At 45.5% G+C, this 23,062-nt stretch overlaps 1 protein-coding gene across 1 annotated transcript in view; it reads right to left on the bottom strand.

Moving 5' to 3' along the window:
* Window positions 1-7,865: 7,865 nt before the first annotated feature.
* Window positions 7,866-23,062, bottom strand: part of LOC130340395 (calmodulin-binding transcription activator 2-like) — a gene marked incomplete at its 3' end in the record, with an annotated part of 31,392 nt that continues 16,195 nt past the window's right edge. The window contains 4 exon segments of the mRNA XM_056554183.1: window positions 7,866-8,001; window positions 13,589-13,656; window positions 14,014-14,117; window positions 15,341-15,442. Coding sequence (XP_056410158.1) covers window positions 7,866-8,001; window positions 13,589-13,656; window positions 14,014-14,117; window positions 15,341-15,371 — 339 coding nt within the window.

Here is a 23,062-nt window from a genome sequence, read left to right as displayed (position 1 = left end):
GGGGGCTGTGTATATAGAGGGGGGGCTGTGTATATAGAGGAATGGCTGTGTATATAGAGGGGGGCTGTGTATATAGAGGGGGGGCTGTGTATATAGAGGAATGGCTGTGTATATAGAGGGGGGCTGTGTATATAGAGGAATGGCTGTGTATATAGAGGGGGGCTGTGTATATAGAGGGGGGCTGTGCATATAGAGGAATGGCTGTGTATATAGAGGGGGGCTGTGTATATAGAGGGGGGGCTGTGTATATAGAGGGGGGGCTGTGTATATAGAGGGGGGGCTGTGTATATAGAGGGGGGGCTGTGTATATAGAGGGGGGGCTGTGTATATAGAGGGGGGGCTGTGTATATAGAGGGGGGGCTGTGTATATAGAGGGGGGCTGTGTATATAGAGGGGGGGCTGTGTATATAGAGGGGGGGCTGTGTATATAGAGGGGGGGCTGTGTATATAGAGGGGGGGCTGTGTATATAGAGGGGGGGCTGTGTATATAGAGGGGGGGCTGTGTATATAGAGGGGGGGCTGTGTATATAGAGGGGGGGCTCCGTGTATATAGAGGGGGGCTCTGTATATAGAGGGGGGCTCTGTATATAGAGGGGGGCTCTGTATATAGAGGAATGGCTGTGGATATAGAGGGGGGGCTGTGGATATAGAGGGGGGGCTGTGGATATAGAGGGGGGGCTGTGGATATAGAGGGGGCTGTGTATATAGAGGGGGCTGTGTATATAGAGGAATGGCTCTGTATATAGAGGAATGGCTGTGGATATAGAGGGGGGCTGTGTATATAGAGGGGGCTGTGTATATAGAGGGGGGCTGTGTATATAGAGGGGGCTGTGTATATAGAGGGGGCTCTGTATATAGAGGGGGCTCTGTATATAGAGGGGGCTCTGTATATAGAGGGGGGCTCTGTATATAGAGGGGGGCTCTGTATATAGAGGGGGGCTCTGTATATAGAGGAATGGCTGTGGATATAGAGGGGGGCTGTGTATATAGAGGGGGGATCTGTATATAGAGGGGGGCTCTGTATATAGAGGGGGGCTGTGTATACAGAGGAATGGCTCTGTATATAGAGGGGGGGCTGTGTATATAGAGGGGGGCTCTGTATATAGAGGGGGCTGTGTATATAGAGGGGGCTGTGTATATAGAGGGGGCTGTGTATATAGAGGGTGGCTGTGTATATAGAGGGGGGCTGTGTATATAGAGGGGGGCTGTGTATATAGAGGGGGGCTGTGTATATAGAGGGGGGCTGTGTATATAGAGGGGGGCTGTGTATATAGAGGGGGGCTGTGTATATAGAGGGGGGCTGTGTATATAGAGGAATGGCTGTGTATATAGAGGGGGGCTGTGTATATAGAGGGGGGCTGTGTATATAGAGGAATGGCTGTGTATATAGAGGGGGGGTGTGTATATAGAGGGGGGGCTGTGTATATAGAGGAATGGCTGTGTATATAGAGGAGGGCTGTGTATATAGAGGGGGGGCTGTGTATATAGAGGGGGGCTGTGTATATAGAGGAATGGCTGTGTATATAGAGGAGGGCTGTGTATATATAGAGGGGGGCTGTGTATATAGAGGGGGGCTGTGTATATAGAGGGGGGGCTGTGTATATAGAGGGGGGGCTGTGTATATAGAGGAATGGCTGTGGATATAGAGGGGGGCTGTGGATATAGAGGGGGGGCTGTGTATATAGAGGGGGGGGCTGTGTATATAGAGGGGGGCTCTGTATATAGAGGGGGGGCTGTGGATATAGAGGGGGGCTGTGTATATAGAGGGGGGCTGTGTATATATAGAGGGGGGGCTCTGTATATAGAGGGGGGGCTGTGTATATAGAGGAATGGCTGTGGATATAGAGGGGGGCTGTGGATATAGAGGGGGGCTGTGTATATAGAGGGGGGGCTGTGTATATAGAGGGGGGCTCTGTATATAGAGGGGGGGCTGTGGATATAGAGGGGGGCTGTGTATATAGAGGGGGGCTGTGTATATATAGAGGGGGGCTGTGTATACAGAGGAATGGCTGTGGATATAGTGTTTCTGGATTTCCCTAAAGCGTTTGATACTGTCCCTCATAGACGTCTGACAGGTAAGTTAAGGTCTTTGGGTTTGGAAACTTTAGTTTGTAACTGGATTGAACACTGATCATGGATCGTACCCAGAGAGTGGGGGTCAATAATTCGTACTCTGATTGGTCCCCGGTTATTAGTGGTGACCCCAAGGTTCAGTACTGGGCCCGCTGCTGTTTAATTTATTTATCAATGATATAGAGGATGGTAATAACAGCTCTGTATATAGAGGGGGGCTGTGTATATAGAGGGGGGCTGTGTATATATAGAGGGGGGCTGTGTATATAGAGGGGGGCTGTGTATATAGAGGGGGGCTGTGTATATAGAGGGGGGCTGTGTATATAGAGGGGGGCTGTGTATATAGAGGGGGGCTGTGTATATATAGAGGGGGGCTCTGTATACAGAGGAATGGCTGTGGATATAGTGTTTCTGGATTTCCCTAAAGCATTTGATACTGTCCCTCATAGACGTCTGACAGGTAAGTTAAGGTCTTTGGGTTTGGAAACTTTAGTTTGTAACTGGATTGAACACTGATCATGGATCGTACCCAGAGAGTGGGGGTCAATAATTCGTACTCTGATTGGTCCCCGGTTATTAGTGGTGACCCCAAGGTTCAGTACTGGGCCCGCTGCTGTTTAATTTATTTATCAATGATATAGAGGATGGTAATAACAGCTCTGTATATAGAGGGGGGCTGTGTATATAGAGGGGGGCTGTGTATATAGAGGGGGGCTGTATATATAGAGGGGGCTGTGTATATAGAGGGGGGCTGTATATATAGAGGGGGGCTGTGTATATAGAGGGGGGGCTGTGTATATAGAGGGGGGGCTGTGTATATAGAGGGGGGGCTGTGTATATAGAGGGGGGGCTGTGTATATAGAGGGGGGCTGTGTATATAGAGGAATGGCTGTGTATATAGAGGGGGGGCTGTGTATATAGAGGGGGGCTGTGTATATAGAGGAATGGCTGTGTATATAGAGGGGGGCTGTGTATATAGAGGGGGCTGTGTATATATAGAGGATGGCATTAACAGCTCTGTATATAGAGGGGGGGCTGTGTATATATAGAGGGGGCTGTGTATATATAGAGGATGGTATTAACAGCTCTGTATATAGAGGGGGGCTGTGTATATAGAGGGGGGCTGTGTATATAGAGGGGGGCTGTGTATATAGAGGGGGGCTGTGTATATAGAGGGGGGCTGTGTATATAGAGGGGGGGCTGTGTATATAGAGGGGGGCTGTGTATATAGAGGGGGGGCTGTGTATATAGAGGGGGGGCTGTGTATATAGAGGATGTGTATATAGAGGGGGGCTGTGTATATAGAGGGGGGCTGTGTATATAGAGGGGGGGCTGTGTATATAGAGGGGGGCTGTGTATATAGAGGGGGGCTGTGTATATAGAGGGGGGGCTGTGTATATAGAGGGGGGGGCTGTGTATATAGAGGAATGGCTGTGTATATAGAGGGGGGCTGTGTATATAGAGGGGGGGCTGTGTATATAGAGGGGGGCTGTGTATATAGAGGGGGGCTGTGTATATAGAGGGGGGGCTGTGTATATAGAGGGGGGGCTGTGTATATAGAGGGGGGGCTGTGTATATAGAGGGGGGCTGTGTATATAGAGGGGGGGCTGTGTATATAGAGGAATGGCTGTGTATATAGAGGGGGGGCTGTGTATATAGAGGGGGGGCTGTGTATATAGAGGAATGGCTGTGTATATAGAGGGGGGCTGTGTATATAGAGGAATGGCTGTGTATATAGAGGGGGGCTGTGTATATAGAGGGGGGCTGTGCATATAGAGGAATGGCTGTGTATATAGAGGGGGGCTGTGTATATAGAGGGGGGGCTGTGTATATAGAGGGGGGGCTGTGTATATAGAGGGGGGGCTGTGTATATAGAGGGGGGGCTGTGTATATAGAGGGGGGCTGTGTATATAGAGGGGGGCTGTGTATATAGAGGGGGGCTGTGTATATAGAGGGGGGCTGTGTATATAGAGGGGGGGCTGTGTATATAGAGGGGGGGCTGTGTATATAGAGGGGGGGCTGTGTATATAGAGGGGGGGCTGTGTATATAGAGGGGGGGCTGTGTATATAGAGGGGGGGCTGTGTATATAGAGGGGGGGCTGTGTATATAGAGGGGGGCTCCGTATATAGAGGGGGGCTCTGTATATAGAGGGGGGCTCTGTATATAGAGGGGGGCTCTGTATATAGAGGAATGGCTGTGGATATAGAGGGGGGGCTGTGGATATAGAGGGGGGGCTGTGGATATAGAGGGGGCTGTGTATATAGAGGGGGCTGTGTATATAGAGGAATGGCTCTGTATATAGAGGAATGGCTGTGGATATAGAGGGGGGCTGTGTATATAGAGGGGGCTGTGTATATAGAGGGGGGGCTGTGTATATAGAGGGGGGCTGTGTATATAGAGGGGGCTCTGTATATAGAGGGGGCTCTGTATATAGAGGGGGCTCTGTATATAGAGGGGGGCTCTGTATATAGAGGGGGGCTCTGTATATAGAGGGGGGCTCTGTATATAGAGGAATGGCTGTGGATATAGAGGGGGGGCTGTGTATATAGAGGGGGGGATCTGTATATAGAGGGGGGCTCTGTATATAGAGGGGGGCTGTGTATACAGAGGAATGGCTCTGTATATAGAGGGGGGGGCTGTGTATATAGAGGGGGGCTGTGTATATAGAGGGGGCTGTGTATATAGAGGGGGCTGTGTATATAGAGGGGGCTGTGTATATAGAGGGTGGCTGTGTATATAGAGGGGGGCTGTGTATATAGAGGGGGGCTGTGTATATAGAGGGGGGCTGTGTATATAGAGGGGGGCTGTGTATATAGAGGGGGGCTGTGTATATAGAGGGGGGCTGTGTATATAGAGGGGGGCTGTGTATATAGAGGAATGGCTGTGTATATAGAGGGGGGCTGTGTATATAGAGGGGGGCTGTGTATATAGAGGAATGGCTGTGTATATAGAGGGGGGGTGTGTATATAGAGGGGGGGCTGTGTATATAGAGGAATGGCTGTGTATATAGAGGAGGGCTGTGTATATAGAGGGGGGGCTGTGTATATAGAGGGGGGCTGTGTATATAGAGGAATGGCTGTGTATATAGAGGAGGGCTGTGTATATATAGAGGGGGGCTGTGTATATAGAGGGGGGCTGTGTATATAGAGGGGGGGCTGTGTATATAGAGGGGGGGCTGTGTATATAGAGGAATGGCTGTGGATATAGAGGGGGGCTGTGGATATAGAGGGGGGCTGTGTATATAGAGGGGGGGGCTGTGTATATAGAGGGGGGCTCTGTATATAGAGGGGGGGCTGTGGATATAGAGGGGGGCTGTGTATATAGAGGGGGGCTGTGTATATATAGAGGGGGGGCTCTGTATATAGAGGGGGGGCTGTGTATATAGAGGAATGGCTGTGGATATAGAGGGGGGCTGTGGATATAGAGGGGGGCTGTGTATATAGAGGGGGGGCTGTGTATATAGAGGGGGGCTCTGTATATAGAGGGGGGGCTGTGGATATAGAGGGGGGCTGTGTATATAGAGGGGGGCTGTGTATATATAGAGGGGGGCTCTGTATATAGAGGAATGGCTGTGGATATAGTGTTTCTGGATTTTGCTAAAGCATTTGATACTGTCCCTCATAGACGTCTGACAGGTAAGTTAAGGTCTTTGGGTTTGGAAACTTTAGTTTGTAACTGGATTGAACACTGATCATGGATCGTACCCAGAGAGTGGGGGTCAATAATTCGTACTCTGATTGGTCCCCGGTTATTAGTGGTGACCCCAAGGTTCAGTACTGGGCCCGCTGTTGTTTAATTTATTTATCAATGATATAGAGGATGGTAATAACAGCTCTGTATATAGAGGGGGGGCTGTGTATATATAGAGGGGGCTGTGTATATAGAGGGGGGCTGTATATATAGAGGGGGCTGTGTATATAGAGGGGGGCTGTGTATATAGAGGGGGGGCTGTGTATATAGAGGGGGGGCTGTGTATATAGAGGGGGGGCTGTGTATATAGAGGGGGGCTGTGTATATAGAGGAATGGCTGTGTATATAGAGGGGGGGCTGTGTATATAGAGGGGGGCTGTGTATATAGAGGAATGGCTGTGTATATAGAGGGGGGCTGTGTATATAGAGGGGGCTGTGTATATATAGAGGATGGCATTAACAGCTCTGTATATAGAGGGGGGGCTGTGTATATATAGAGGGGGCTGTGTATATATAGAGGATGGTATTAACAGCTCTGTATATAGAGGGGGGGCTGTGTATATAGAGGGGGGCTGTGTATATAGAGGGGGGCTGTGTATATATAGAGGGGGGCTGTGTATATATAGAGGGGGGGCTGTGTATATAGAGGGGGGGCTGTGTATATAGAGGGGGGCTGTGTATATAGAGGGGGGGCTGTGTATATAGAGGGGGGGGCTGTGTATATAGAGGAGGGCTGTGTATATAGAGGGGGGGCTGTGTATATAGAGGGGGGCTGTGTATATAGAGGGGGGCTGTGTATATAGAGGGGGGCTGTGTATATAGAGGGGGGCTGTGTATATAGAGGGGGGGCTGTGTATATAGAGGGGGGGCTGTGTATATAGAGGGGGGGGCTGTGTATATAGAGGGGGGGGCTGTGTATATAGAGGGGGGGGCTGTGTATATAGAGGGGGGGGCTGTGTATATAGAGGGGGGGCTGTGTATATATAGAGGGGGGCTGTGTATATAGAGGGGGGCTGTGTATATATAGAGGGGGGCTGTGTATATAGAGGGGAGGCTGTGTATATAGAGGGGGGGGCTGTGTATATAGAGGGGGGCTGTGTATATAGAGGGGGGCTGTGTATATAGAGGGGGGCTGTGTATACTAATAACCTGCATGCATCGTATGTCTTAGGGGGGATTAAACTGGCAGAGTCACTGGTAGAGAAGGATCTGGGGGACTTGTAGATCACAGACTACAGAATAGCACAATGTCAGGCTGCTGCTTCCAAAGCCGGCAGGATATTGTCATGTATCAAAAGAGGCATGGACTCAAGGGACAGGGACATAATACTCCCCCTTTATAAAGCATTGGTACAGTCTATAGTGTATAATACTCCCCCTTTATAAAGCATTGGTACAGTCTATAGTATATAATACTCCCCCTTTATAAAGCATTGGTACAGTCTATAGTGTATAATACTCCCCCTTTATAAAGCATTGGTACGGCCTCACCTGGAATATGCTGTTCAGTTTTGGGCACCTGTCCATAAAAGGGACACTGCGGAGCTGGAAAGGGTGCAGAGACGCGCGACTAAACTAATATGGGGCATGGAACATCTTAGCTATGAGGAGCGATTAAAGGAGTTACAATTGTTTAGTCTTGAGAAGAGACGTATAAGGGGGGATATGATAAACGTATATAAGTATATAAATGGCCCATACAAAAAATATGGAGAAAAACTGTTCCAGGTTAAACCCCCCCCAAAGGACGAGTGGGCACTCCCTCCATCTGGAGAAGAAAAGGTTTAGTCTAAAGGGGCGACACGCCTTCTTTACCATGAGAACTGTGAACTTATAGAACAGTCTACCTCAGGAACTGGTCACAGCAGGAACAATTAACAGCTTTAAAACAGGATTAGATACATTCCTGGAACAAAATAACATTAATGCTTATGAAGAAATATAAAATCCCTTCCCCAATATCGCGCCACACCCCTACCCCTTAATTCCCTGGTTGAACCCAATGAACATATGTCTTTTTTCGACCGTACTAACTATGTAACTATAGAGAGGATGGAGACGTGTAGGTTCTGCCCGCCCACCATATCTATAGATTACTCACCTCCATCCCCTGCACTTTCAGCTTCATGTGATCTTCTCGGGTGGTTTTGCCGTCTTTGCGCTTCTTCCAGCAGTAGCCATCTTTGCGATATTTTACCTTCTTGCGGTTGTACAGGATGATGGAGCCGTTCTGGGGTCTAAAACAAAGAGGGAACCTTGTATTACTACACCATTCCCTTGCATCCCTACACCATTCCCTTGCATCCCTACACCATTCCCTTGTATCCCTACACCACTCCCTTGTATCCCTACACCACTCCCTTGTATCCCTACACCACTCCCTTGTATCCCTACACCACTCCCTTGTATCCCTACACCACTCCCTTGTATCCCTACACCACTCCCTTGTATCCCTACACCACTCCCTTGTATCCCTACACCATTTCCTTGTATCCCTACACCACTCCCTTGTATCCCTACACCACTCCCTTGTATCCCTACACCACTCCCTTGCATCCCTACACCATTCCCTTGCATCCCTACACCACTCCCTTGTATCCCTACACCACTCCCTTGTATCCCTACACCATTCCCTTGTATCCCTACACCATTCCCTTGCATCCCTACACCATTCCCTTGTATCCCTACACCATTCCCTTGTATCCCTACACCATTCCCTTGTATCCCTACACCACTCCCTTGTATCCCTACACCACTCCCTTGTATCCCTACACCATTCCCTTGTATCCCTACACCATTCCCTTGTATCCCTACACCATTCCCTTGCATCCCTACACCATTCCCTTGTATCCCTACACCATCCCCTTGCATCCCTACACCATTCCCTTGCATCCCTACACCATTCCCTTGTATCCCTACACCATTTCCTTGTATCCCTACACCATTACCTCGTATCCCTACACCATTCCCTTGCATCCCTACACCATTCCCTTGTATCCCTACACCATTCCCTTGTATCCCTACACCATTCCCTTGTATCCCTACACCATTCCCTTGTATCCCTACACCATTCCCTTGTATCCCTACACCATTACCTTGTATCCCTACACCATTCCCTTGTATCACTACACCACTCCCTTGTATCCCTACACCATTCCCTTGTATCCCTACACCATTCCCTTGTATCCCTACACCATTCCCTTGTATCCCTACACCATTCCCTTGTATCCCTACACCATTCCCTTGTATCCCTACACCATTTCCTTGTATCCCTACACCATTTCCTTGTATCCCTACACCATTACCTCATATCCCTACACCATTCCCTTGCATCCCTACACCATTCCCTTGTATCCCTACACCATTCCCTTGTATCCCTACACCATTCCCTTGCATCCCTACACCACTCCCTTGTATCCCTACACCATTCCCTTGTATCCCTACACCATTCCCTTGTATCCCTACACCATTCCCTTGTATCCCTACACCACTCCCTTGTATCCCTACACCATTTCCTTGTATCCCTACACCATTCCCTTGTATCCCTACACCATTCCCTTGTATCCCTACACCATTCCCTTGTATCCCTACACCATTCCCTTGTATCCCTACACCATTCCCTTGTATCCCTACACCATTCCCTTGTATCCCTACACCATTCCCTTGTATCACTACACCACTCCCTTGTATCCCTACACCATTCCCTTGTATCCCTACACCATTCCCTTGTATCCCTACACCATTCCCTTGTATCCCTACACCATTCCCTTGTATCCCTACACCATTCCCTTGTATCCCTACACCATTTCCTTGTATCCCTACACCATTCCCTTGCATCCCTACACCATTCCCTTGTATCCCTACATCATTCCCTTGTATCCCTACCCCACTCCCTTGTATCCCTACACCATTCCCTTGTATCCCTACACCATTCCCTTGTATCCCTACACCATTCCCTTGTATCCCTACACCACTCCCTTGTATCCCTACACCATTTCCTTGTATCCCTACACCATTCCCTTGTATCCCTACACCATTCCCTTGTATCCCTACACCATTCCCTTGTATCCCTACACCATTCCCTTGTATCCCTACACCATTACCTCATATCCCTACACCATTCCCTTGCATCCCTACACCATTCCCTTGTATCCCTACACCATTCCCTTGTATCCCTACACCATTCCCTTGTATCCCTACACCATTCCCTTGTATCCCTACACCATTCCCTTGTATCCCTACACCATTCCCTTGTATCCCTACACCATTCCCTTGTATCCCTACACAATTACCTTATATCACTACACCATTACCTTATATCACTACACCATTACCTTGTATAACTACACCATTATCTTATATAACTACACTATTACCTTATATAACTACACTATTACCTTATATAACTACACTATTACCTTGTATAACTACATTATTACCTTGTATAACTACACTATTACCTTGTATAACTACACTATTACCTTGTATAACTACACTATCACATTGTATAACTACACTATTACCTTATATAACTACACTATTACCTTGTATAACTACACTATCACATTGTATAACTACACTATTACCTTGTATAACTACACTATTACCTTGTATAACTACACTATTACCTTGTATAACTACACTATTACCTTGTATAACTACACTATTACCTTGTATAACTACACTATTACCTTGTATAACTACACTATTACCTTGTATAACTACACTATTACCTTGTATAACTACACTATTACCTTGTATAACTACACTATTACCTTGTATAACTACACTATTACCTTGTATAACTACACTATTACCTTGTATAACTACACTATTACCTTGTATAACTACACTATTACCTTGTATAACTACACTATTACCTTGTATAACTACACTATTACCTTGTATAACTACACTATTACCTTGTATAACTACACTATTACCTTGTATAACTACACTATTACCTTGTATAACTACACTATTACCTTGTATAACTACACTATTACCTTATATAACTACACTATTACCTTATATAACTACACTATTACCTTATATAACTACACTATTACCTTGTATAACTACACTATTACCTTATATAACTACACTATTACCTTGTATAACTACACTATCACATTGTATAACTACACTATTACCTTATATAACTACACTATTACCTTGTATAACTACACTATTACCTTGTATAACTACACTATTACCTTATATAACTACACTATTACCTTGTATAACTACACTATTACCTTATATAACTACACTATTACCTTGTATCACTACACTATTACCTTGTATAACTACACTATTACCTTGTATCACTACACTATTACCTTGTATCACTACACTATTACCTTGTATAACTACACTATTACCTTGTATAACTACACTATTACCTTGTATAACTACACTATTACCTTGTATAACTACACTATTACCTTGTATAACTACACTATTACCTTGTATAACTACACTATTACCTTGTATAACTACACTATTACCTTGTATAACTACACTATTACCTTATATAACTACACTATTACCTTATATAACTACACTATTACCTTATATAACTACACTATTACCTTGTATAACTACACTATTACCTTGTATAACTACACTATTACCTTATATAACTACACTATTACCTTATATAACTACACTATTACCTTGTATAACTACACTATCACATTGTATAACTACACTATTACCTTATATAACTACACTATTACCTTGTATAACTACACTATTACCTTGTATAACTACACTATTACCTTGTATAACTACACTATTACCTTGTATAACTACACTATTACCTTATATAACTACACTATTACCTTATATAACTACACTATTACCTTATATAACTACACTATTACCTTGTATAACTACACTATTACCTTGTATAACTACACTATTACCTTGTATAACTACACTATTACCTTGTATCACTACACTATTACCTTGTATAACTACACTATTACCTTGTATAACTACACTATTACCTTGTATAACTACACTATTACCTTATATAACTACACTATTACCTTATATAACTACACTATTACCTTGTATAACTACACTATTACCTTGTATAACTACACTATTACCTTGTATAACTACACTATTACCTTGTATAACTACACTATTACCTTATATAACTACACTATTACCTTATATAACTACACTATTACCTTATATAACTACACTATTACCTTATATAACTACACTATTACCTTGTATAACTACACTATTACCTTGTATAACTACACTATTACCTTGTATCACTACACTATTACCTTATATAACTACACTATTACCTTATATAACTACACTATTACCATATATAACTACACTATTACCATATATAACTACACTATTACCTTATATAACTACACTATTACCTTATATAACTACACTATTACCTTGTATCACTACACTATTACCTTGTATAACTACACTATTACCTTATATAACTACACTATTACCTTGTATAACTACACTATTACCTTGTATAACTACACTATTACCTTGTATAACTACACTATTACCTTGTATAACTACACTATTACCTTATATAACTACACTATTACCTTGTATAACTACACTATTACCTTGTATAACTACACTATTACCTTATATAACTACACTATTACCTTATATAACTACACTATTACCTTATATAACTACACTATTACCTTATATAACTACACTATTACCTTATATAACTACACTATTACCTTATATAACTACACTATTACCTTGTATCCCCACACTATTACATTGTATAACTACACTATTACCTTTTATAACTACACTATTACCTTATATAACTACACTATTACCTTATATAACTACACTATTACCTTATATAACTACACTATTACCTTATATAACTACACTATTACCTTATATAACTACACTATTACCTTGTATCACTACACTATTACCTTGTATCACTACACTATTACCTTGTATAACTACACTATTACCTTGTATAACTACACTATTACCTTGTATCCCTACACTATTACCTTGTATCACTACACTATTACCTTGTATAACTACACTATTACCTTGTATCACTACACTATTACCTTGTATCACTACACTATTACCTTGTATAACTACACTATTACCTTATATAACTACACTATTACCTTGTATCACTACACTATTACCTTGTATCACTACACTATTACCTTGTATAACTACACTATTACCTTGTATAACTACACTATTACCTTGTATAACTACACTATTACCTTGTATAACTACACTATTACCTTGTATAACTACACTATTACCTTGTATCCCTACACTATTACCTTGTATAACTACACTATTACCTTATATAACTACACTATTACCTTGTATAACTACACTATTACCTTGTATAACTACACTATTACCTTGTATAACTACACTATTACCTTGTATAACTACACTATTACCTTGTATAACTACACTATTACCTTGTATAACTACACTATTACCTTGTATAACTACACTATTACCTTGTATAACTACACTATTACCTTGTATAACTACACTATTACCTTGTATAACTACACTATTACCTTGTATAACTACACTATTACCTTATATAACTACACTATTACCTTATATAACTACACTATTACCTTGTATAACTACACTATTACCTTGTATAACTACACTATTACCTTGTATAACTACACTATTACCTTGTATAACTACACTATCACATTGTAATGCCTTTGGGGGCATCTGTCTCAGTCCTCAGGCTGTACAGCTGTTCTACCACTAGGTGGCATCAGACTTTTGGGGGCTCACCTGGTTTTGGGGGCACAAGATAACCACTCATCATGCTTCTCAAAGGTAATGAGGTAAGAGGCGATTTCCTGCAGGAAAAGGAGAATTCATTTCGTTTAGAGCGTTGGGTGAAGCGCCGGAGGCTTGTGACGTCACGGCCACGCCCCTTCAATGCAAGTCTATGGGACGGGACGTGACATCTGTCACACCCCCTCCCAAAGACTTGCATTGAAGGGGCGTGGCTGTGACATCACGAGCGGGGTGAAGTTCATCTAGAGGCGGAGTACCCCTTTAAACAGCTGTATGCAGGGAAATAAAGTGCCGGAGCTCCAGCAGCACAGAGTATTTCAGGACAGGAGCGTGTATATGTGTGTATATATATATATATATATATATATATATATATATATATATATATATAAAAACATAAAAGATATATTCTGTACCTCATTGGTGTTCCAGCGCTGCCTCTCTTTCGGTAACGCCGTACACTTCGGTAAACATTCCAGCAGCTTCTTGGGTAGGAAAACCTTAATATGGTGGCTGTTTTCTTTAACAAAATAATACAGGCATGTATAATAAAGAGAACATTATATATATATATGTATGTATAGTACAGGGGTATAATCTCACCTCAGACCTCAGTACAGGGGTATAATCTCACCTCAGACCTCAGTACAGGGGTATAATCTCACCTCAGACCTCAGTACAGGGGTATAATCTCACCTCAGACCTCAGTACAGGGGTATAATCTCACCTCAGACCTCAGTACAGGGGTATAATCTCACCTCAGACCTCAGTACAGGGGTATAACCTCACCTGAGGCCTCAGTACAGGGGTATAGTCTCACCTCAGACCTCAGTACAGGGGTATAATCTCACCTCAGACCTCAGTACAGGGGTATAATCTCACCTCAGACCTCAGTACAGGGGTATAATCTCACCTCAGACCTCAGTACAGGGGTATAATCTCACCTCAGACCTCAGTACAGGGGTATAATCTCACCTCAGACCTCAGTACAGGGGTATAATCTCACCTCAGACCTCAGTACAGGGGTATAATCACACTTGAGCCTTCAGTACAGGGGTATAATCTCACCTCTGACCTCAGTACAGGGGTATAATCTCACCTCAGACCTCAGTACAGGGGTATAATCTCACCTCAGACCTCAGTACAGGGGTATAATCTCACCTGAGGCCTCAGTACAGGGGTATAATCTCACCTCAGACCTCAGTACAGGGGTATAATCTCACCTCAGACCTCAGTACAGGGGTATAATCTCACCTCAGACCTCAGTACAGGGGTATAATCTCACCTGAGACCTCAGTACAGGGGTATAATCTCACCTGAGACCTCAGTACAGGGGTATAATCTAACCTGAGACCTCAGTACAGGGGTATAATCTCACCTCAGACCTCAGTACAGGGGTATAATCTCACCTGAGACCTCAGTACAGGGGTATAATCTCACCTCAGACCTCAGTACAGGGGTATAATCTCACCTCAGACCTCAGTACAGGGGTATAATCTCACCTCAGACCTCAGTACAGGGGTATAATCTCACCTCAGTACAGGGGTATAATCTCACCTCAGATCTCAGTACAGGGGTATAATCTCACCTCAGTACAGGGGTATAATCTCACCTCAGTACAGGGGTATAATCTCACCTCAGGGGTATAATCTCACCTCAGGGGTATAATCTCACCTCAGACCTCAGTACAGGGGTATAATCTCACCTCAGGGGTATAATCTCACCTCAGGGGTATAATCTCACCTGAGACCTCGGCACACTCCTTGCTATTCATTGTAAATGGACGGACATCTCGGGGAGAGGAGAAGAGGTGTTAGGCCACTGGTCGTCGTGATTTACTGTTCTCTGAAACACAAGAAACGATAAATATGAGAGCGGTATAGATGGCGGCCTGTAGGACCCAGGGGAGGAGAGTGCTGCCTGGTATACATGGGCATGTGAGATGCAGATACTGTCACATGACAGGACATATAGGACATGTGACGTATCTGCACCCTCACCGAGTCCCCAGAACACTCACTATTCTGCAGTTACATCTTGTCTTATCCTCCAGAGCTGCACTCACTATTCTGCTGTTACATCTTGTCTTATCCTCCAGAGCTGCACTCACTATTCTGCTGTTACATCCTGTCTTATCCTCCAGAGCTGCACTCACTATTCTGTTGTTACATCATGTCTCATCCTCCAGAGCTGCACTCACTATTCTGCTGTTACATCACGTCTCATCCTCCAGAGCTGCACTCACTATTCTGCTGTTACATCACGTCTCATCCTCCAGTCACCTCCAGAGCTGCACTCACTATTCCGCAGTTACATCATGTCTTATCCAGTAGAGCTGCACTCACTATTCTGCTGTTACATCACGTCTCATCATCCACAGCTGCACCCACTATTCTGTTGTTACATCATGTCTCATCCTCCAGAGCTGCACTCCCTATTCTGCTGTTACATCACGTCTCATCCTCCAGAGCTGCACTCACTATTCTGCTGTTACATCACGTCTCATCCTCCAGTCACCTCCAGAGCTGCACTCACTATTCCGCAGTTACATCATGTCTTATCCAGTAGAGCTGCACTCACTATTCTGCTGTTACATCATGTCTTAGCCTCCAGAGCTGCACTCACTATTCTGCTGTTACATCATGTCTAATAAAGTAGAGCTGCACTCACTATTCTGCTGTTACATCACGTCTCATCCTCCAGTCACCTCCAGAGCTGCACTCACTATTCCGCAGTTACATCATGTCTTATCCAGTAGAGCTGCACTCACTATTCTGCTGTTACATCATGTCTTAGCCTCCAGAGCTGCACTCACTATTCTGCTGTTACATCATGTCTTATCCAGTAGAGCTGCACTCACTATTCTGTTACATCATGTCTTATCCAGTAGAGCTGCACTCACTATTCCGCAGTTACATCATGTCTTATCCAGTAGAGCTGCACTCACTATTCTGCTGTTACATCATGTCTTATCCAGTAGAGCTGCACTCACTATTCTGCTGTTACATTACGTCTCATCCTCCAGTCACCTCCAGAGCTGCACTCACAATACTTCTACTATGTCCGGTTATAAACCAGTTCCCAGTCCGGAGCCATCCACATGTGCAGTGTCCGTTCACTGTGCCGGCAGAGCACCAGGATGTGCCGTATATGGTTACACTTGTTGTAGTGAACAGGACGGTCACCCAGAGGCAGCTGAGGGGCAGGTAAGTGCCAGTAGTGTTTTACATCCGGCTGCTATAAGAATATAACCTACAGGAACTGCTGTCATCACTGCTTTGGAAGTATCTGTACTTAACCCTTTAACCTCCTCTGATAGGTCATGGGGTCATTAGGGAGCTATAGAGCAGGATCGGTAGTCAGGCCCTCTTTATATTCCGCGCCTCTGCGCCAGTAATAGGCAGATGGAGTGATCTCTGTTGCCGGCTATTTTAACTGTTCACAAGCTGTCAGCACATAAACATCCCCAGAACATGTCACTAGTGGTGATCGCAGGGAGACGATCCGCTGTCATGGCAGCCGAGGCCCGTACTGGCTGTAATATATCTATTGCCTATGGCAGGCTGGAGCAATAGAGCGCCGATCTGATAGATCAGGGTAAGACTTTAACAGATTCAAGGTTTGTACATTTGGGAACTAGTGACACTTTGTAGATGAGTCAGACATACCCGCTACGGTTATTAAAGGGGTACTCCACTGCCACGCCCCCTCCCATAAGCTTGCATCGAGGGGGCGTGGTGTGAGGTCATGACCCCCGCAGCCCGCACCCAGCATTTGAAACAAAATGTTCAGTGGAGAACCCCTTTAAGGAGTCATTACTAGACCTACTTCCTACTTGTTCCGTGTTCATGAACACCAGAGGCCTTGCTTGGTCCATGATCTTAAAGGGGTACTCCGGTGGAAAACTTTTTTTTTTTTTTCCCTTTTAAATCAACTTGTGCTAGAAAGTTAAACAGATTTGTTAATTACTTCTATAAAAAAAAAAAATCTCAATCCTTCCAGTACTTATTAGCTGCTGAATCCTACAGAGGAAATTCTTTTCTTTTTGGAACACAGAGCTCTCTGCTGACATCACGAGCACAGTGCTCTCTGCTGACATCTCTGTCCATTTTAGGAACTGTCCAGAGCAGCATATGTTTGCTATGGGGATTTTCTCCTACTCTGGACAGTTCCTAAAATGGACAGAGACGTCAGCAGTGAGCACTGTGCTCGTGATGTCAGCAGAGAGCTCTGTGTTCCAAAAAGAAAAGAATTTCCTCTGTAGTATTCAGCAGCTAATAAGTACTGGAAGGAATAAGATTTTTTAATAGAAGTCATTTACAAATCTCTAACTTTTTGGCACCGGTTGATTTAAAAAAAAAAAAAAAAAAAAAAAAAAAAAGTTTTCCACCGGAGTACCCCTTTAATATTTATCCTGGCGTAACCAGTAGTATTACTGTTCGTGGACTCTGCCTTGCTGATCACTACAGACACATCCATCCGGGGTGCTATAAAGCTAAGTTTCTACTTTTTTTTTTTTTTTTTTTAAACGCCAAATAAAACGTAAATTATTTCGGCCAAAAAAACGCTGCGGCCAGATGTCGGCTGTAAATCAATGAGGAATCGCAAAATTATTTTTCCACTTGGCGTTTTTCAGTTTGGAGTTTTTTCAATCCTTTTGGCGTTTTTACACTTTTTTGGCGGTTTTGCTAAATCGCAGCATGTGGAGCCACTGGTGTTTTTTTTCCCCCCTGAAATTGTGGCGTTTTACTTCCATAGAAGTCTATGGGAATAAAAAAAAAATGCCAAGAAAAACGCCATGTGGGTTTTTACTTTGGCATTTTTTCAGGCAGTTTTTATTCATTTTTTGGACTTTCGCGATCCAAAAGAGTGATGGAGATACCTTTTTTAATAAAATTTCGTAGGGTACCTTAAAAAAAAAAATAAAAAAAAGATAAATTTCCTTAAATACTATTTTTTCCCATCACTACTGTATCTTTTTTTTTTTTTTTTTTTTTTTTTAAACAAAATTTTTATACATATTTTAACAGCGATCAATTTATGTTGGCGGGCAGGGAACTAAAAAATGTAGCCGACAATAATATAAATGTAGTGTGTGTGTTTTTCCCTTTTAAGGCTGGGTTCACACTGCAGAATTTCTGCCAGAGATCGAGCCGGCGGCACTAGGACCGAGCAGACTGCATTGCCGTCCCCATAGACTGCAATGCATTTCTGGGTGGATCTTTTGGGAGATCTGCTCAGAAATGCATTGACATCTGAGGGGACGGCAATGCAGTCCGTGCGGTCCTAGTGCCGCTGGCTTGATCTCTGGCAGAAATTCTGCCCAGAAATTACACAGTGTGAACCTAGCCTTATTCTTTAGGTAGTACTACTACTCCCAGCATGGAACACACTCTTCCCTGATGGGAGTAGTAGTACCAGTACTAATTGACAGATCTCCCCGGGTTCCGTTGCGCAGGTTGTAGACCACTGGTATTGGAGGTTATACTCGTGTCCCCGCCGCTCCGGACCCTCACCGCTGCCCTGGATGTCGCCTTCCATCGCTGTCGCCGCGTCCCCAAGGTGTCCCCGACGCTCCGGCAAGGCCTCTGCTTCCCCGGCATCCTCGCTCTCCGTCGCCGCCATCACGTCGCTACACACGCCGCTCCTATTGGATGACGGGACGGCGTGCGCAGCGACGTGATGACGACGATGGAGAGCGCCGACGATGAAGGATCCCGAAGAGGACGCGCCGGAGCCCCGAGGACAGGTAAGTGATCTTCAGCGGACCACACGGGACAACGTAAACGGCTATCCGGTGGTGGCTGAAGCAGTCTGCGCTGGAGGATAGACGTTTATGCGATGGCGCCGACATACAAAAGCATCGGATGGTGATGCTGCCTCTGAGAGTGATCGTATGTCGGGGCCATCGTAGGTCGGGGGTCACTGTATATATATATGGTAGGTCGGGGCCATCGTAGGTCGGGGGTCACTGTATATATATGGTATGTCGGGGCCATCGTAGGTCGGGGTCACTGTATATATATGGTATGTCGGGGCCATCGTAGGTCGGGGGTCACTGTATATATATATATATATGGTATGTCGGGGCCATCGTAGGTCGGGGGGGGTCACTGTATATATATATGGTATGTCGGGGCCATCGTAGGTCGGGGGGTCACTGTATATATATGGTATGTCGGGGCCATCGTAGGTCGGGGGGTCACTGTATATATATGGTATGTCGGGGCCATCGTAGGTCGGGGGGTCACTGTATATATATATGGTATGTCGGGGCCATCGTAGGTCGAGGGGTCACTGTATATATATGGTATGTCGGGGCCATCGTAGGTCGGGGTCACTGTATATATATGATATGTCGGAGCCATCGTAGGTCGGGGGGGGGTCACTGTATATATATATGGTATGTCGGGGCCATCGTAGGTCGGGGGGTCACTGTATATATATGGTATGTCGGGGCCATTGTAGGTCGGGGGGTCACTGTATATATATGGTATGTCGGAGCCATCGTAGGTCGGGGGGGGTCACTGTATATATATGGTATGTCGGGGCCATCGTAGGTCGGAGGGGGTCACTGTATATATATGGTATGTCGGGGCCATCGTAGGTCGGGGGTCACTGTATATATATATATATGGTATGTCAGGGCCATCGTAGGTCGGGGGGGTCACTGTATATATATGGTATGTCGGAGCCATCGTAGGTCGGGGGGTCACTGTATATATATGGTATGTCGGGGCCATCGTAGGTCGGGGGGGGGGTCACTGTATATATATGGTATGTCGGGGCCATCGTAGGTCGGGGGGTCACTGTATATATATGGTATGTCGGGGCCATCGTAGGTCGGGGGTCACTGTATATATATGGTATGTCGGAGCCATTGTAGGTCGGGGGGGTCACTGTATATATATGGTATGTCGGGGCCATCGTAGGTCGGGGGGGGTCACTGTATATATATGGTATGTCGGGGCCATCGTAGGTCGGAGGGGGTCACTGTATATATATGGTATGTCGGGGCCATCGTAGGTCGGGGGTCACTGTATATATATATATGGTATGTCAGGGCCATCGTAGGTCGGGGGGGTCACTGTATATATATGGTATGTCGGAGCCATCGTAGGTCGGGGGGTCACTGTATATATATGGTATGTCGGGGCCATCGTAGGTCGGGGGGGGTCACTGTATATATATGGTATGTCGGGGCCATCGTAGGTCGGGGGGTCACTGTATATATATGATATGTCGGAGCCATGGTAGGTCGGGGGGGTCACTGTATATATATGGTATGTCGGGGCCATCGTAGGTCGGGGGGGGTCACTGTATATATATGGTATGTCGGAGCCATCGTAGGTCGGGGGGTCACTGTATATATATGGTATGTCGGGGCCATCGTAGGTCGGGGGGGGTCACTGTATATATATGGTATGTCGGGGCCATCGTAGGTCGGGGGGTCACTGTATATATATGGTATGTCGGGGCCATCGTAGTTCGGGGGTCACTGTATATATATGGTATGTCGGAGCCATTGTAGGTCGGGGGGGTCACTGTATATATATGGTATGTCGGGGCCATCGTAGGTCGGGGGGGGTCACTGTATATATATGGTATGTCGGGGCCATCGTAGGTCGGAGGGGGTCACTGTATATATATGGTATGTCGGGGCCATCGTAGGTCGGGGGTCACTGTATATATATATATGGTATGTCGGGGCCATCGTAGGTCGGGGGGTCACTGTATATATATGATATGTCGGAGCCATGGTAGGTCGGGGGGGTCACTGTATATATATATGGTATGTCGGGGCCATCGTAGGTCGGAGGGGGTCACTGTATATATATGGTATGTCGGGGCCATCGTAGGTCGGGGGTCACTGTATATATATATATATATATATGGTATGTCAGGGCCATCGTAGGTCGGGGGGGTCACTGTATATATATGGTATGTCGGAGCCATCGTAGGTCGGGGGGTCACTGTATATATATGGTATGTCGGGGCCATCGTAGGTCGGGGGGGGTCACTGTATATATATGGTATGTCGGGGCCATCGGAGGTCGGGGGGTCACTGTATATATATGGTATGTCGGGGCCATCGTAGGTCGGGGGGGTCACTGTATATATATGGTATGTCGGAGCCATTGTAGGTCGGGGGTCACTGTATATATATGGTATGTCGGGGCCATCGTAGGTCGGGAGGGTCACTGTATATATATGGTATGTCGGGGCCATCGTAGGTCGGGGGTCACTGTATATATATATATATATGGTATGTCGGGGCCATCGTAGGTCGGGGGGGTCACTGTATATATATGGTATGTCGGGGCCATCGTAGGTCGGGGGTCACTGTATATATATGGTATGTCGGGGCCATCGTAGGTCGGGGGGTCACTGTATATATATGGTATGTCGGAGCCATTGTAGGTCGGGGGGGGTCACTGTATATATATATGGTATGTCGGGGCCATCGTAGGTCGGGGATCACTGTATATATATGGTATGTCGGGGCCATCGTAGGTCGGGGGGGTCACTGTATATATATGGTATGTCGGAGCCATTGTAGGTCGGGGGTCACTGTATATATATATGGTATGTCGGGGCCATCGTAGGTCGGGGGTCACTGTATATATATATGGTATGTCGGGGCCATTGTAGGTCGGGGGGTCACTGTATATATATGGTATGTCGGAGCCATCGTAGGTCAGGGGGGGGGGGTCACTGTATATATATGGTATGTCGGAGCCATTGTAGGTCGGGGGTCACTGTATATATATATGGTATGTCGGGGCCATCGTAGGTCGGGGGGTCACTGTATATATATGGTATGTCGGGGCCATTGTAGGTCGGGGGGTCACTGTATATATATGGTATGTCGGGGCCATCGTAGGTCGGGGGGGTCACTGTATATATATGGTATGTCGGGGCCATCGTAGGTCGGGGGGGTCACTGTATATATATATGGTATGTCGGGGCCATTGTAGGTCGGGGGGTCACTGTATATATATGGTATGTCGGGGCCATCGTAGGTCCGGAGGTCACTGTATATATATGGTATGTCGGGGCCATTGTAGGTCGGGGGGTCACTGTATATATATGGTATGTCGGGGCCATTGTAGGTCGGGGGGTCACTGTATATATATGGTATGTCGGAGCCATCGTAGGTTGGGGGGTCACTGTAAATATATGGTATGTCGGGGCCATTGTAGGTCGGGGGGGTCACTGTATATATATGGTATTGTCGGGGCCATTGTAGGTCGGGGGGTCACTGTATATACATATTCATATATCCCGCAGAGAGCTGTGATTGGCTGCAACCATCCGGCCAATCCCCACTCTGGGCTGAAAATATGAATGACTGATGTTCTATTCACATCAGTGGCCGGAGTATAGTGCAGAGATGTGAGCGCTGTAAAGAGTCACTCTGCATCTCTGCTATATTATGGACGATCGCAATGGGCGATATGTCTA

This window comes from Hyla sarda, unplaced genomic scaffold (assembly GCF_029499605.1).
Source record: "Hyla sarda isolate aHylSar1 unplaced genomic scaffold, aHylSar1.hap1 scaffold_59, whole genome shotgun sequence".
NCBI lineage: Eukaryota > Metazoa > Chordata > Amphibia > Anura > Hylidae > Hyla > Hyla sarda.
This window is presented reverse-complemented; position numbering and strand designations above follow the sequence as displayed.